This window comes from Glycine max, chromosome 1 (assembly GCF_000004515.6).
Source record: "Glycine max cultivar Williams 82 chromosome 1, Glycine_max_v4.0, whole genome shotgun sequence".
Classification (NCBI taxonomy): domain Eukaryota; kingdom Viridiplantae; phylum Streptophyta; class Magnoliopsida; order Fabales; family Fabaceae; genus Glycine; species Glycine max.
Window position 1 is genome coordinate 19,790,103 of NC_016088.4, and position 17,032 is coordinate 19,807,134.

The following is a 17,032-nucleotide window of genomic DNA, read 5'->3' on the forward strand; positions in this document are numbered from 1 at the left end:
GACTGGGGTTAGTCAAGCTTTGAAATCCCGAAAACTCACCTCGTTTTATCTGTCCATTCCAAATTCTCAAAAGAGTCAGTCTTGTGGCATATCAAATTGCATTACCTCCGTGTCTTTCTAACCTCCACAATGTCTTTCACATGTCTCATCTCCATAAATATATCCATGATCCATCTCACATGGTCGAATTAGATGAAGTTCAAGTGAAGGAGAACTTGACATATGAAACATTTCCTTTGAGGATCGAGGATAGGCAAACAAAGCACTTAAGAAGGAAAGAGATTTTATTGGTCAAGGCAGTCTGGGGAGGTGCTTTAGGAGAGGAGGCAATTTGGGAACTAGAGATTCAAATGCGAGAAGCCTATCCTGTCTTGTCTGAGATGGGTAAATTTTAGGGACAAAATTTCTAAAAAGGTGGGAGAGTTGTAACATCCTAAAATTTGGATAACTGAAATGGATGTTTGATATATTTCTTGTGTTATTTGATTAATTTGGATGAGTTGAAGTGTTGTGTGAATTATATTTGTGCAACTGCATGGTGTGGATGTTAGGTTATATGGAGTTTGATTGATCTGTGTTGGAACTGTGTGATTTCGAGATTGACTGTTGGGATTTGTGAAATAACATCTTTGGATAGCTTGCTTAGCAAGACCGACAAATGAGATTCTAAACACGTTCATCAGCGTGAAAAACACGATTTTTCGCCTCTTTCTCTCCCAACCCTAACTCAAAGCCTTAGACCTCCTCCTCTATCACCCATGACCACTTGTGACCACCATGAGTTGTCATTGCTTGTCACTGGACCACCACACAGAGAGGAATACTTTAATCAGAGTGAAATACTCTAAAACCAACCCGAGGTTTCGGTAGAGAACGGAGCTCTTGACCCTTCCTTCGTGGTTTCTTTAACGTAACCGTGATTTCTATGTCTTCTCCTAGTTAGTTTGAACCTCTCTTAGTATCTCTTGTGATTTGGGTACCATTATTGGATGTTTTTATGATTCTTTTGGAAACACCTTGAAAATGAGATGTTGTAAAAGTTGTGTTTTTATAAAATAGATTTTGTTTTTGTGACCTTTGTTGAACCTCGGAATTTCAAAATGACATCTCTTTGATGTGGAACCTAAAAAAGACACCATTTTAGTCCCTTTTAAAATTGAATGGGTGACCCCGAATGTTAATATTGACCTTATCCTTGAAAATCTATACTAAATTATCTTTGATTTGGTATATAGAACTCTATGTTTGGACCGGCGGATGTGAACATGAGAGATCCCAAAACAACACTGCAAGGAGCTAATAGAGAGATATATATAGGTGAGGGAAGTTTATTGTTTGTTTACAGCTTTTGACACTATACTTGGGGTCAAGGAACCCAATTATGGGGATGTATTTATGTCCCTGTTGTGTGTTGGTATTCAAGAAAAGCAGTGTGTTAAACTAATGGAATGTAATATATTTGCTATTGATGAGTGAAAATTGTGAATCATGTTGTTGTTGTAATGATTGGAATTTTTGGGAAAAATCTCAATTGCAGAGGAGACTCTGACAAAATTTATATTTGTCCTTCCATTTACTTTTGTATTAAATTTTAAATAGGCATACGAGTTTGTTTTGTATATCATAGTTCTCCTCTTTAATTTAGAATTTTCCCTAAAATATCAGTCGCGTGGTATTATGATTTGTTATTCATATGTGACGTATGTTGTCTAAAGATCTAAGGAATGTGAATCCTAGGCATGTGTTATATGTATATATGCGGAATGCGATTGCTTGTGATGTTGATGATATTGAAATGAGATGATGTTGACGTTGATAATGATATTGAGATGAGATGATATGGATGGTGATGATAATAGTGATATGAGATGATGTTGATGTTGATGATGAAATTGATATGAGATGATGTTGATGTTGATGATGAAATTGAGATGAGATGATGTTGATGATGATGATGACATTGAGATGATATGATGTTGATGTTGATGATGTCATTGTGATGGACGTATGCTGTGTATGTATATGGGGGTGCACTGACCATGTTGGATATCCCTGGAGAGGGAAGGGGATCTCTTTAAGAATTTTAAGCATCCTTAGAAAGCGAAGGCGATTGCTTAGAATTTTTTTTACTGTCCAAGGTCGGTGCATTCATGGTACCCATGTTTCATACTGTATAATTGCATGGAAATAGTACAAACTTTATAAGTAAGTACCTGTGATTTTTCTGGAGGAAAAATGCTAGTACTTGGGGGCATATCACTTTATTTGGAACTCCCTCAAGACTCGTGCTAATCAACATGGGGGGAGTTTCATGTGCACGACAGGATGACTTCGATAGTTGTTGCCTAGTTTTCCTAAGTGAGAGTGTCATGTGGACATACTTAGGCTATTTCCTGACGAATGGTACCACATTGCATTTAAGAGTTGAGTCAGGTGCATGTATCATTTTGAGCATAATTGATCTGAATTGTTGAAAAGTTGATGAATAGTTTGTTAAGTGTATGTTGAACTAATGGATATGTTGAGAATGATTGTGATGGTTTGTTATTGTTTTCTTGCTAATCTTGTCATCAGGTGTTTGTTTATCTTTTATAATAAACTCACCCTTGCAATTTTGTACCGTGTGGTTGGTACCTGTGATGATCGCAATAGGTGATGTTGGAGGGAGATTCTTTTGTTGGAGCCGCCAAGCCAACATGATAATGTTGAAATTTATTTTGGGACAGAGTTGTGTTTCATTATCAACTCTTCCTTAGTTGGCTTCTTGATTCTTTTTGAGTGGGCATATAGATTCCAGGTTTAGATACATGTAAAAAACTAAATTATGTTCTGACATGTGAATATAGTGGTTTAATACATATATGTATTTATTCACGTATTTTTGCGTTGCTTGGTGAATGTATATTGCAAAAAAAATTTACCCTTATTTTCACAATCAATTTAATGGAGCTTTCACTTAAAATTGAAATGTCACATTTTAGAGTAGAGATATCATAGCGACAAGGCGAGTCGTTACAACGTATTTTTGCCTCCAGCTGTGAGACAATGGTCATATCAAGGTTCAACACTAATCGCATAACAGATCCTTCACCGAAGTCTATAAAAGGTGTCTCTTACTTAAGAAATCAATGTTGAAAAATAATCAAGTGAACAACAGGCACAAGTACTTTGAAGCAAAACTCTGCTAAATTAGTGAACGATATACTCAGTATTTAATCTCTTTCATCCTTTGCTAAGGAAACTTATTTGTACTTGAGCTTAACTGTTTATCAACTTTTTGAGTGTTGTTGAATCATTGTGTTCACTCAAACTTTTGTTTGTGAAAGCCAGGAGTGACTTATAAATAAGACCTTCGACAACCATTTTTTGTTGGATTGAATTACTACCACTCAAATCCTTATACAACACTTATGCCGCTCACACGAAAAATGACTCTCGGTTCGAAGGTCGTAGAGTATGTACTCATACCACTTTTAATAAAATTTATATTCCTTTACTTTTATGTGTTTCTTTGAACCTTTATCTCTTTTCAATCTTCATTTCTTCTCGAAACTTTACTTTTGTCAATCTCCATTTCTTCTTTGAATTTTGCTTTTATCCAATCTTCATTGCTTATTATTATCAAAATTATCATTATAATTGTTATAACATGTATGTCTAAATTTATCATCAACATTATTTCTATCGAAAAACATTTATATTGAAATTATTATTATTGAAATCATAAGAAACTATTTATACATAAATTATGATAATGGATATTATTGTCAAAATTGTTATTAGTATTTTTATTAATACTTAGGCAATTCTCTTATATATAATGCAGTGCCTTTGTTAATCAACACATGAGAAATTCTAAAGGTTAAACCACAACTTTTGAGGCTATCACTGATGATTCACTACCCTAGAAAATAGCCAAATACACTATGTATATGAGTGAATAGGCAATTCAGTTCCTTAGATTGTACCTATTTTGCATATTAGTCCCTACTTAATATTAAATTCAAAATAGTCCTTATCTTTGCATAAGTGTTGCAAAATAGTCCTTCCGTTAAATTTTAAAGTAACATCGTTAGTGAGGTCAATTTTAGTGCCACGTGGACTATCCAACGTGGCACTAAAGGATGGCGTGGCATGACACATGGACGTGCTTCTTAAAAGATGTCATGTCATTTGATGATAACAAAATGAGTAAATAAGCAATTTAGTCCCTGACTTTGTACCCCTGTTGCATATTAGTCCCTAACTTAATGAAAAATTCAAAATAGTCCATATCTTTTGCATAAGTATTGCAAAATAGTCCTTCCGTTAAATTTTAAAGTAACGCTGTTAGTGAGGTCAATTTTAGTGCCACGTCATTTTTGATGATGATAGAATGAGTAGCTTCTTCAAATTTGATGGTTCTGAACCAATTGAGACATATATACGAAACAGAACTCAGACACACTTGCACAAATAAAAAGAACCAAAAATCCACAGTAACAACCTTATCTCTGTAGCCGTCAACACCATGGGCGAGGTCTGCATAATCATTATCTTTTCCTTTTTTTTTTCTTCAATTACCATCAATGTATCATTCTGGATTCAGATTTTTTTTTTTTTTGTGTTTTGAATAGGAAGAGAAAAAACCAGAGGAAAAAAAAGTGGAGGAGAAAAAAGCAAATGAAGAAGAAAAGAAAGAAGAAGAGAAAAAACTAGAGGAATCAAAAGATGACAAGGAATCTAAGGAGGAATCTGTGCTGCCAGAAATCGTGCAAGGCACAACCCTTGCAATGCATGGACACTTTAAGCATGATTTCTGGCATCTTTTAAGTTAAGGACTATTTTGGAACACTTATGCAAAAGATAGGGACTATTTTGAATTTTTTATTAAGTTAGGGACTAATATGCAACAGGGGTAGAAAGTCAGGAACTAAATTGCCTATTTACTCATTTTGTTATCATTAAATGGCGTTACTTTAAAATTTAACGGAAGGACTATTTTGCAACACTTATGCAAAGATAGAAACTATTTTGAATTTAATATTAAGTTAGGGACTAATATGCAAAATGGATACAATTTCAGGGACTAAATTGCCTATTCACTTCTATGTATACATGTGTTCAATCAGTACTATTTTTGTCTTCACACATAATCATAGCACCAATCTCGTTTCAGTCATTGATTCATAATGCGTTTGGATAACTACCAGAATGAATTTTGACCCCCCAAAATTATGGTGAAAAATTGAAAAAGTGAATTAAACTATTTGTTGCTTTGGCTTTCAACGCAAAATTGAAATTGATTCTCGAAAAATAGAATCTAATCCAAACACACTATCAAGAAACATATAAGGCACCATAATCAATTTTTGTGGTTGAACATCATATAATGCATTAGTGGTATTTTGTATTAGCTTTAACTAACTAGTGTGTTTGGATTAGACTCATGACAAAAATAATCAATTATTTTTTTATGGTGAAGGTAAAGCAACAAATACTTGTTTCTACTTTTTCATGATATCATTGTGATTTTGTCAAATAAAATTAATTCTTTTGTCATCCAACAGACTAAACGCTGACTTGACGCGGTGAGACAATGTAGTACCAAACAACTTAACCTTTAACCTTTTAAACAGCTTGGTCAATAATTAGGGACTAAATAATTAAGAATATCTAATCTTGTAGAGCTTTAATTGACATCAGTATCATTGCCTCACAAAGGTTCAATGGGTCGACAATTGCTGAGATTTGAAGAAGAAATAAATCATGAAATAGTCAGATATAAACTGTCAGATTTCTGTAAATTAAAGTGGTACAGAAAGTGGGAGGTGGTTGGGAGGTTTCTCTAAGAGATTAGGTAGAACATCAGTCTATATTGCTGAGCTTTGGGGAGTCTTTGAGGGGCTCTTACTGACTCGGTCAAAGAACATCAACAAGCTGGTGATGCAGGTGTATTCAATTGCTGTTGTTAAAAGCATCTCTATAAACAGTACTGGCAATGCGACAGGATGGAGGTTGATTGTTGAGATCAAGAAGCTGCTTCAACTTGATTGGCAAGTCTCGATTGTGCATGTCTACAGGGAGGGTATGCTTTAGCGAATTTGGCCTGAGACTCAAGAGGATTGTGTTACATATGAGCATTCCTTCTAGTTTATGCTAGTTGATCCTAATTGCATAGCCTTACAAAAGTCTTATTGGGTTAAAATGATCTCTTCTAATAGAAATAAACCTCCGAAGAATGCCTACTAAATATGGAATCTGTTTTACTGATTTGAAGAAACAAAGCAGGCTCCAAATACCTTTTTTCTTTTATATAAAACTTTAAAAAGTGCAAAACGTAAATGCCACTAACAATAAACCTCATCTGAATAAACTATCCAAGAAAACTTAAATCTGTAAGATGAAGACTTAATTTATATTTCATCACACTTTTGATTAAACTTTTTACTATTATTGAGTCAAATCCATTTAGGCTCGTGACTATTGTTTACAAAACCAGAAAAAACTGCATAGTTGTCATCAGGACCGCATAAAATTCATTCATCAATTAGATATGGCAAAATTGAATTGTCTACCAAACAATATAATCCATCCAAAAACACGGCATTATCTGTGAAATACAAATCTGCTTCCCACATTTCTCAAATCAGAAACAGAAACCAGGATTTCAAAAAGTGCAGAACCAAACCAATTTGATCAACTTAGTAAAAGCTCAATTACCTAAAGGTTATGCATTGTTTAACATCTTACACCGGTAAGTCCAAAGGATATGCGACAGTAGAGACAACAAGAACAACGAAAATCATAATTGAAACTTCTGGGGATAAATTATCAATGTATATATTCAATTCCTAATTATGCATACATGTGCACTAGACTTGGTCCTTTTCAGTTTTTCCTGCCAACAAGCTTCGTCTACTCAGTAGAGTTTCTCATTCTAGTAAACTAATACTTTATGATTAAAGGGTCATATAAAAATCATAGCGAAAACTAAATAAATAAATAAAAAATACCCCCTTTCGTGAAGAAATTCCTTCCTCTTAATCTTTGTCAAGCTCCTTATAGTACTTCAAAGCATGAAGCATGTTTGCCTCCAAGACCCTTACATGAGCAACAACCTTGGAGAAGAACCTGAGGGAACACTTTAAATTTGTGTTTTTCTTCTCACATCTGTCCATTGCCACTTTGATTTCCTTCAACAGGGTCTTACATTCATCAATCCTTTCCAGGTGTTCGAGAACACAATCATGGAAGGCTTTTCGCTCCTTCTCCAACATCTCTTCAAATCTAACCTTCGCAAACTCAAATCTCTCGCTGGAGTTAAAAACCTCAGCTTTCAACACTTGCCAAGCCTCTTCATCTGCGATTCTCGTTTTCTTGAAATCGTGCACAATAGGGACTCTCTTTTTGAGCTTCAAATGCAAAACCACAGGTTCTTCTTCTTCAAGCATTCCCTTCCCATCCAACCCTTCTTGGATGGAAACCACGGATGACAGCGACTTCTTGATAAACCCATTGCGACAAAAACCCAGAAAGAGAAACGCCGCCGATGCTGCAGTTACGGTAACAAAGGAGGGAACTTTGCGAAGAGGGTTGAAGAATTGAAGAGATTTGGGATCTGGGTCGGACAAGGAAGCCACAACAGAAGATGAATGATGGGGATTGAAAAAGATAGAAGAAGTGGTTGATAGTGTTAGTGAATAGTGAAATGATGCACGTAGAGACTGTGGATGGTGATTCAGAGTAAGAACCTCCATAGATGGCTAGAGGTCTGACGGTGGCGCAACCCTGCACCGTTTCAGCTTGTGTTTATATGGGATTTTTTGGTTTTTAGTGAGTACACTCCACTATTTTTTTTAATTATTTTTTATGTTTTTATTAGTGAACATTGTTTAGTTTAAATTTTTAATATTTTATCTGTATTTTTTTAGGAATATTTTATCTGTATTAAGACTTGACAAATGGTAAAATATCAATTCATTCCAGAAAAGTTACTACATAATAGGATAAAACAAAATAAAACAGTTAGAATTATTTTTAGAATTAATTTATAGGTGTTGCATCAAGTGGCCTTGAAATAATTAAGAAGAGGGTTGAATTAATTTTAATTATTAATGTGTTTTGACTAATTAAAAAATTTATTCTTCTTAATGTTACTAGATTCAACTAGGCTTTTACTACTTAGTTAATCATGTCTGGTAAAAAAAATCATTGGAAGAGTTATGACTTTTGAGAAAATCATGTTAAGAGTTATAACTCTTAACTTTTTCTTCAAAACTATTCACTAGTAATCGATTACACAATGTATTTTATGAAAAGTTGTGACTCTTCACAATTGGATTTGAATTCCAACGTTCAGATTCACTTGTAATGTATTACTAATATAGTGTAATCGATTACACTATTTGAAAATCATTTTGGAATGTTACAAATCATTTGAAAATATTTTGGAAAACTAATATGGTCACTGGTAATCGATTACTGCTAACTGGTAATCAATTACCAGAGAGTAATCACTCTAGTAACTTACAAAATTTGAGAAAATTCTTTTGTAAAACAAAACTGTGCTATTTGGTTTTTAAAAAATTCTTTTAATACTTATCCTATATGAAGTCTTGACTTGTTGCTTCTTGATTTCTTCTCTTGAATCTTGAACCTTGGATTGGATTCTTGATGCTTGATCTTGAAGTCTTGAATCAATCACTTGGGCTTTTGGCATCATCAAAATTGTTTGGTTCATCATCATGAAGCTTACTTCTACAGTTGCAATGAATAACACTATAACTAATGGGAATGTAAGCATGACCTTCCTATTACCTATACAATTAGCAAGCATTCTCATGCATCTTGGAAATTAGATTCAGGGGCAATTGATCATGTTTCATCATCTTTGGAATTCTATACTTCATATAAACAAATTCCTCCTATAGTTGTTGTCGCAACCAACATCATGACAGGATGACGAAAGAAAATAAAAGAGATTTTGTCTTCTATGAAGAAAACTAGTGGGAGTCGCCACCAACGTTTATTTAAGGGAAATGTTAGAAAAATAAAAAAGAAAGGTCTACGAATTTTGAAAAGAAGGGATTCAGGAGTTATTTACGCATAGGGAAGGTGCTAGCACCCCACATGCCCATCACAAAGAACGACATGTGAATGTATGTATACATGATTTTGATGATGTCAAAGAAGAATCTAACAAGGCTGCTTCAAATGATAAGCATTTGCTTCAAGAATAATTCAAGATTGCTTCAACAAACAAAGCCTTGTTTCAAGATTCACTAAAGACCAAGTCTTGCCTTAAAACAAAGTGCTTTCAAGACATGCAAGGCTCTGGTAATCAATTACCAGGAAGTGTAATCGATTACCAGAAGACAGGGTTGAGAAATAGCTATTGAAAAAGGTTTGGAATTTGAATTTTCAACATGTAATCGATTACCATATGTCTGTAATCGATTACCAGCAACGAAACTTTGGAAATTCAAATTCAAAAGTCATAACCCTTCAAAATTATAACTGTGTAATCGATTACACAAACATTGTAATCGATTACCAGTGGAAAGTTTTCAGAAAATCTGCCAACAATCACATCTTTTCATTAGATTTGTGAATGGTCATCAAAGGCCTATAAATAGGTGACTTTGGCACGAATTTTAGACAGAGAGTATTTTTGGTCCAAAATGTCTTATCCTCTCAAAAGACAATGAGAGAGATTCCAAAAGAACTTCATTGTCAAATGCTCTCTCAAAAGAAATCCTTGACCAAACACTTGCAAAATCTATAAGGATTCTTACATGATCTTCATTGTAATATTCTTCTCTTGAAGAGAGAATTCTTCTTCCATTCTTCTTATTCAATGAGATTGGTTAAGAGACTGTAAGTCTCTTGTTGTAAAGGATTCCTGAACACAAGGGATGGGTTGTCCCTGTGTGGTTCAGACTTTGTAATGGATTTTACAAAGATAGTGGAAATCTCAAGTGGGTTGCTTGAGTACTAGATGTAGGCACGGGAAGTGGCCGAACCAGTATAAAAATGTGTTTGCATTCTCTCTTCCCTTATTTCATTTATGTTATTGCAATCAATTTTGCCTTGCATGTTTATAGAACATTATTAAATTGATTGTTGTTGCTTCTTCTGCATTCTAAGCCTATCCCTCTTAAGATTATTGAGGCCACAAGGTCCAACACGACAGCCTTTAGTCGAGTGTGTGATAAAAATAATGTGACTTCAAAATATTTATTTCCCCAAGAATGGTGAATTTTTTTGTATTATTTTTTTCTTTTTCCTTTTTCGAATCAACAAGGTGTTGCCCTTGCTCCTACGTATCCCTAGGTGCAATGAGGAAATCAGACCTAGTAGTTCTTTAAGCCAAATGTTTTGTGTCTAGAAACGATTTTTTTATTTATTTTGGTTTTGTTTATTGGTCGGATATCCTTCGTATCCGCCTATTTTGGATATGTTGAATATCTTCGAGCGTGCGAGGCGAGTCCAAGACCCGGCGTCGTGGGCTATGAAAAAAATGCTCTAGGAGAATTACCAGGCAAGTCCGAGACTTAGTGTGGCAACTTAAAGTAAAAGAAAGTAAAAATAACGAAATCATAGAAACAACAGAAATATGGAAATAACAAAAAATATGAAAATAATGGAATTTAGTGCGTCAGAAATCGTAAATTACAAAAACAAAAATAATGGAATTTAGTGCATCGGAAATACAGAAATTACGGAAATGACTTTAAATTTATTCAAGAAAATATATGATTGGATTTCATCGTTCATACCCTTAGTATCCTAATAAGATTAACATATAGAAATCATTTTATAACATTGCTGATGCACTCATAGTTATCCCAAGTCGATTCCTCATACTTGAAACCTAAGAATATTTACTGAATATCGATCCCTCACATATGCAGTAAATACCCCAACATTACAGTTATATTTTTGTTCTTTTTGCAATCAAAATGTTATGCTCTATTTCCAGCGACATAACGTAAAGAGTAACATCATTCGGTTAAGATTCTAAGATTACCTTCCAGCCTCACTTAAAATAAAATTTCATTATACTAGTGATCAACTAGAATCAAGCATTACAAGTAGAATGAAATTACCAATAATGAGTAGAAGAGATTAATACGTATATAATATCAAAAGGGACACCTGTAATGCCCTAAAATTTCAATAATTGAAAATAGATGTTTGATGTTTGATCGAGGCCGTACCCGAATCAAATAAACATGAAAATGCAGTAACTAGGAAGTGATCCTAGGTCGTTTCCCAACGAGCAGTGACAAACCAAATGCTCATAATATGCTTGCAGTAACAGTAACGATTGGGGGGTTTGTTTGTTTTGTGATTAAAGAGCAGAACAAGTAAACTGGAATACGAAACTACTAATATTAAAAACGGGTTGTTTCGTTTGATTCAGAAGCCATTCTCTTATCCTGGGTTATGGAGAATTCGTCCCTAACAGTCAACCACTTAATCCAACCCTATTTCAATTTACTAAGCGAAAATCAACTTAGGGTTGTCAATACGTGATTAGGCACCACATACACCAGTTAGCCCTTCGTCCATTAAGCTTGAACGCAAGTTAGGCTCAGAGGCAATTAATCGAACACGAAGCGTGCACTGATTAATATTCACGAATTTGGGATAACTGGTGAAGGGAAAACTGCCAGGAAACCACATTACAAGCGAAACCTCAAAGAGAGTTGGGCTTCGTCCTCAAAAGGAAACAACACCAGAAAATCTAGCCTTCCATGGATTCAAACAGAAAACGCAAATGAAACATGAAGCAGAAACGTAACTGAACAGAAACGTAAATGAAAGTAGAAGAAGAAGCAAGAATGAACTCGGAATTAGAAGCAGAAAACAGAAATTTGCATTAAGAACGAAAACCGTAACAAGGGAATAGAAAAACGTGAAAACCTAAAACCAAAGCTCTGAATAATGAAAATAGCATAATAGAATGCCCTCACAAATCCCAAGGCAGCTATTTAAAAAGAGTCACTCAAAGTCACTGGGCCAAATTACAATACTCTGGCCCAAAACGAAATAAACACTAAATAAAATAAAATTACGAAATTTCCTAATTAGAAATTAACTAAGGTAAGCGCTGCTTTATTTGCCCTCTTCAAGTCCACAACCAAAATCCGGATTAAGCCCAATGTTTCATTAATTTCTAAAATTAGATTAAAAACATCAAATTAGCTAAATGAGCCCAAATAATAAAACTGCATGAGTAATTGACAATTAAGACCAATCAGTAATTAAAATGGTGCGAAAAGGGTTTAGAAAAAAGAAGAAAATGATGGCACATCAATTTTTTTCTTGTGTTATTTGATTACTTGATTAATTTGGATGAGTTAAGGTATTGTGCGAATTAGCCATGTGTGTTCTGCTTAAAGTGGATGTTGAGTTATGTGGACTTTTATTGACTTAGGTTGAAATTATGAGATTTCTAGTTTTACTTAAAACCTATTCGACTAAAACCGCAATCATGAATTTGTAAACCGTTGGATCGCTTTCAAATTTGAAATGTAGGCTTGCTACCCAATTTTGCATATTTGAACCGTTGGGATTTGAAATACAACATCTTGAGTATGATATATGATATTTTAACCGAAGCAGTGAAATTTGAGCTGGATCAGCTCGCCCAGGCGAGCCAAATTTCACCTGGGCGATTCTTGTAGGCTATAAATACGTCCAACAGCCTAAAAGAGCCATTTTTTCTCCATCTCTTCCCCTAAAACCTCCCCCAACACCCTCAACCTCCTCCTCCACCACCATTGACCATCGGAGACCGCCACGAGCCGCCTTTGCTTGCCATCGAACCACTGCACGGAGAAGAACAGTTTAATCAGAGTGGAATCTTCAAAACTCAACTCGAGGATTCGGTAGAGAATGAAGCCTCTAATCCTTCCTTCACGGTTTCTTCGAGGTAACTGTGATTTCTAAGCCTTCTCCTTGTTAGTTTGAGCCTATCTTTACATCTCTTATGACTTGGGTACCATTATTGGATGTTTTTACACTTTGAAAAACCCTTGAAAAAAGGATGTTGTAAAAGTTACCTTTTTATAAAATAGACTTTGTTTTTGTAACATTTGTTGAACCCTGGTCACAATGGCGTGATCAGAATTTCAAAATGACCTCTCTCTGATATGAATCTCAAAATACCACTTTAGCCCTTTTTTAAATTGAATGGGTATTTGACCCCAAAAGTTAATATTAACCTTGTCTTTGAAATCTATATTGAATTATCTTTGATTTGGCACATAGAGCTCTATGTTTGGACGAATGGACATGAACCTAAGAGATCTTAGAACAACGTCGCAAGGAACTAACAAAGAGATATAGATAGGTGAGGGGAGTTTATTGTTTGTTTACAACTTTTGGTACCATAGTTGGGGTCAGGGAACCCAATTATGGGGATGTATGTTTGTCCTTGTGCATGCTGGTTTTCAAGAAAAATTGTGTTTTTAACTAATGGGATGTGATATATTTGTTATTGATGTGTATGCTGGTTTTCAAGAAAATTTGTGTTTTTAACTAATGGGATGTGATATGTTTGTTATTGATGATTGAAGTTGTCAATGATGTTGTTGTTGTATTGATTGGAATTTTTGGGAAAAGTCTTAATTATAGAGGACACTCTGCCCAAAATTTTATATTTGTTCTTCTATTTACTTATTTATTAAATTTTAAATGGGCATAAGAGTTTGTTTTGAATACCATAGTTTTCCTCTTTAATTTAGAATTTTCCTTAAAAATATGAGTCTCGTGATATTATAGATTGTTGTTGTATGAGGTTTATGTTGCCTGAAGACCTAGGGAATGTGAATCCCGAGCATGAATTTATATGTATGTATGTGGAATGTGATTGCTTGTGATGTTGATGATGATGTTGAGATGAGATGACGTTGATGATATTATTGTGATGGCGTATGTTGTGTATGTACATGGGGGGTGTGGTGACCATGTTGGATATCCCTAGAGGGGGAAATAAAGTGTTTTAAAGAGTTTCAAGCATTCCTGAAGAGAGAAGGGGATGGCTTAGAATCTCTAACTATCCATGGTCAGTGCATTAATGATGCTCATGTTTCATACTTTATATTGCATGGAAATAGTACAAACTTTGTCAGTAAGTTCTTGTAGTTTTTCATGAGGAAAAATACTTGTACTTGGGGGCATGTCACTCGGTTTTGAAATTCCTAGAGACTCGGGTTGATCACCTCTATAAAGTTCACTGAAACTTTATATCTAGTTGATGTCCTCTACTTACCCAGCTTTACATGCAATCTTATTTCCATTTCTAAGTTAGTTTCAACATTGAATTTCAAACTAACTTTTTCTTTGAACAAATGCATCATGCAGCACCTGAACAAATTGAGGATGATTGGTTTAATTGATGTCATAGATGGTCTATACAAGTTAGCAGTACCTTCACTTTAAAATTTCAATTCTATTGTAATCTCATTTCGTAATAAGTTGCCAATCGATTTATGGAATTTTCGTTTAGGACACCCCTCTCATGATAGGATGCACACTATGAACCAATGTTATCCTTGTCTTTTCAGGGATAAACGTTTTTTTGTGATGCTTGCCACCACGCTAAACAAAGGAAATTACCTTTTCTAATTAGCCATTCTCATGCTTCCAAACCCTTTACTCTTTAGCATGTTGACATATGGAAACCATGCCCTACTATTTCTATCTATGGACACAAATATTTCCTAACAATTGAAGATGATCACACTAGATTTATTTGGGTCATTCTCATATGTTTGAAATCAGAAACACAAACTCATCTACAAACCTTTGTTACTCATGTTGAAAATCAATTTGATACAAAAGTAAAGACTATTCAGAGTGATAATGGTGCAAATTTCATTATGTTTGAATTTTGCACATCAAAAGGGATTATTCGTCAAACCTTATGTGTTGAAACACCTCAACAAAATGGAATTTTTAAAAGAAAGCATCAACATATCTTGAATGTCACACATGCTTTACTTTTGCATTCTCATTTACCTCCTATTGTTTGGTCCTTTGTTGTTACACATGCAACATTTCTCATTAATTGTTTACCAACCCCTTTACTGAATAATCTATCACCATACCAAAAACTTTATTACAAACTATTTGATACTTTCAGTACAAAGAAACTCAATCCTCGTGTTGACCCTTGTATCTTTCTTGGTTTTAAACCCAATACTAAGGGTTATGTCACTTTCTATTTGACAACTTGAGTCATTATCACTTATAGGAACATAATTTTTAATGAGGATTGTTTTTCATATGCTAGACTCAACTCAAAAATATTCACACTCTCCCTTCTTTTCATCCCTTCACCTCTCACCTTTAAGGAGTTGTCTTCTAAGGATGAACCAATTGCATTTATCCCAGAGGCATCTTTTCAACCTAGCTCTCCTCAAAACTCTTCCTCACCTGCCCCTAATTTTGTACCTTGTCGTTTTGAACGTGAGAAACATAGGCCTACCCTATACAATGATTATTGTTCTATCTTCACATCAACAGATGTCAACAATCCTTTAGGTAGTCGCTATCCTTTATCTTCAATTCTCTCTTATTCAAAGCTTTCACCATGCTATCCTAGTTTTTTCATGTCTATGAATTCAATCATAGAACCAAAGTCATATAATGAGGCCTCCAAACATGATTGCTAGGTTAAAGCCATGAAAGAGGAAATTAATGCTCTAGAAGCAAACAATACATAGGTTATTACTGATCTCCCACCCAACAAATCTGCCATTGGTTGTCATTGGGTGTACAAGATTAAACATCGAGCAGATGGTAGTATAGAACAGTACAAAGCTCGTTTAGTGGCCAAGGGTTATACTCAATTATAAGGTTTAGATTACTTGGATACTTTTTCTCTAGTTGCAAAAATCACAATTGCTCATCTCTTACTTGCACTAACATCTATGCATAACTAGCATCTCAAACAATTGGATATCAATAACACCTTCTTACACGACAACCTTGATGAAGAGGTATATATATAACTCCTTATGGGTGTCTCACCTCCTAAACCATGCCTAGTTTGTCGTCTACAACGATCTCTTTATGGCCTCAAACAAGCCAGTCATCAATGGTATTCACGACTCTCTTCATTTTTGTTGTGACAACATTACACTGATCATCCTTTGATCATTCCCTATTCATAAAGTATAATGTTGCTTCTTGCATTGCACTTCTAGTTTATGTTGATGATATTGTGCTTACTGGAAATGATTCTTCTGAAATTTCTTCTATCACTCGCAAACTTAATACTACTTTCAAAATTAAGGATTTGGGAAACTTGAAGTTTTTCCTTGGTTTTGAAGTTTCTCATAGTTTTTCTAGCATTAATATTTGCCAACGTAAATATGCCCTTGAAATTCTCGTTGATTCTAGTATGTTGGGTTCTCAGCCCGTTAGCACCCCTATGGACTATAGTACTCATCTTCACCATGATCCAGGCACTCGTTTGTCTAATTCACTGGCTTCTTCTTACAAACGTCTTATTGGTAGATTGATATATTTGACTAACACCAGACCTGATGTTACACACACTGTGTAACATCTTAGTCAATTTGTAGGATAACCCACTTCTACTCATTAACAAGCAGCATCTCGTATTTTAATATACATTAAAACTGCCCTTAGTTCTGGTCTCTTTTTCCCAACCAACAACATTACTCAACTAAAGGCTTTCAATGATTCTGATTGGGTTGGATGTGTTGATACTCGTCACTCCATTACTAGCTTCTTAACTTATCTTGTTTCATCTCTCATTTTTTGGAGATCAAAGAAACAATTCACTTCATCTTCTCACCAACTTGGTGAGAACCAAAAATTCCTTCATGAGTTTCAACCAAAGCTACATAAGTTTTTGATTCTCCCAAACATTTTAATTGGACTCCATCTATATCCTTTCTATACAACTCAACTCCAATAACAATATAATTGACAGTTTTATACTTTGTCTTTTGATCCACAGATAAATTAGGATTTTGAAGATGATTGACTAAAGGCCTTCTCCAATCAT

General features: G+C 34.6%; 2 protein-coding genes across 2 annotated transcripts; one reads left to right on the forward strand and one right to left on the reverse strand.

Moving 5' to 3' along the window:
• Nucleotides 1-6,797: 6,797 nt before the first annotated feature.
• On the reverse strand, nucleotides 6,798-7,787 carry LOC100801971 (uncharacterized). Its single transcript, NM_001317615.2, has one exon. It carries the CDS (start codon nucleotides 7,737-7,739, stop codon nucleotides 7,023-7,025), a length of 717 nt encoding a protein of 238 aa, NP_001304544.2. The 5' UTR covers nucleotides 7,740-7,787; the 3' UTR covers nucleotides 6,798-7,022.
• An 8,281-nt stretch (nucleotides 7,788-16,068) lies between these two features.
• LOC102660806 (uncharacterized mitochondrial protein AtMg00810-like) lies at nucleotides 16,069-16,564 on the forward strand. The gene is made up of 2 exons (XM_006573990.1): nucleotides 16,069-16,096; nucleotides 16,203-16,564. The coding sequence occupies exons 1-2, from the start codon at nucleotides 16,069-16,071 to the stop codon at nucleotides 16,562-16,564; spliced, it is 390 nt and encodes a 129-aa protein (XP_006574053.1).
• The last annotated feature ends 468 nt before the right edge of the window (nucleotides 16,565-17,032 follow it).

What these genes read in the sequence shown, in the direction of transcription:
- LOC100801971 (NM_001317615.2), bottom strand. Translation starts at nt 7,739, where the DNA reads ATGGAGGTTCTTACTCTGAATCACCATCCACAGTCTCTACGTGCATCA.
- LOC102660806 (XM_006573990.1), top strand. Translation starts at nt 16,069, where the DNA reads ATGGCCTCAAACAAGCCAGTCATCAATG. An exon ending in AAACAAGCCAGTCATCAATG is followed by an intron (nt 16,097 to 16,202) that starts GTATTCACGACT and finishes TTGCACTTCTAG; the next exon opens with TTTATGTTGATGATATTGTG.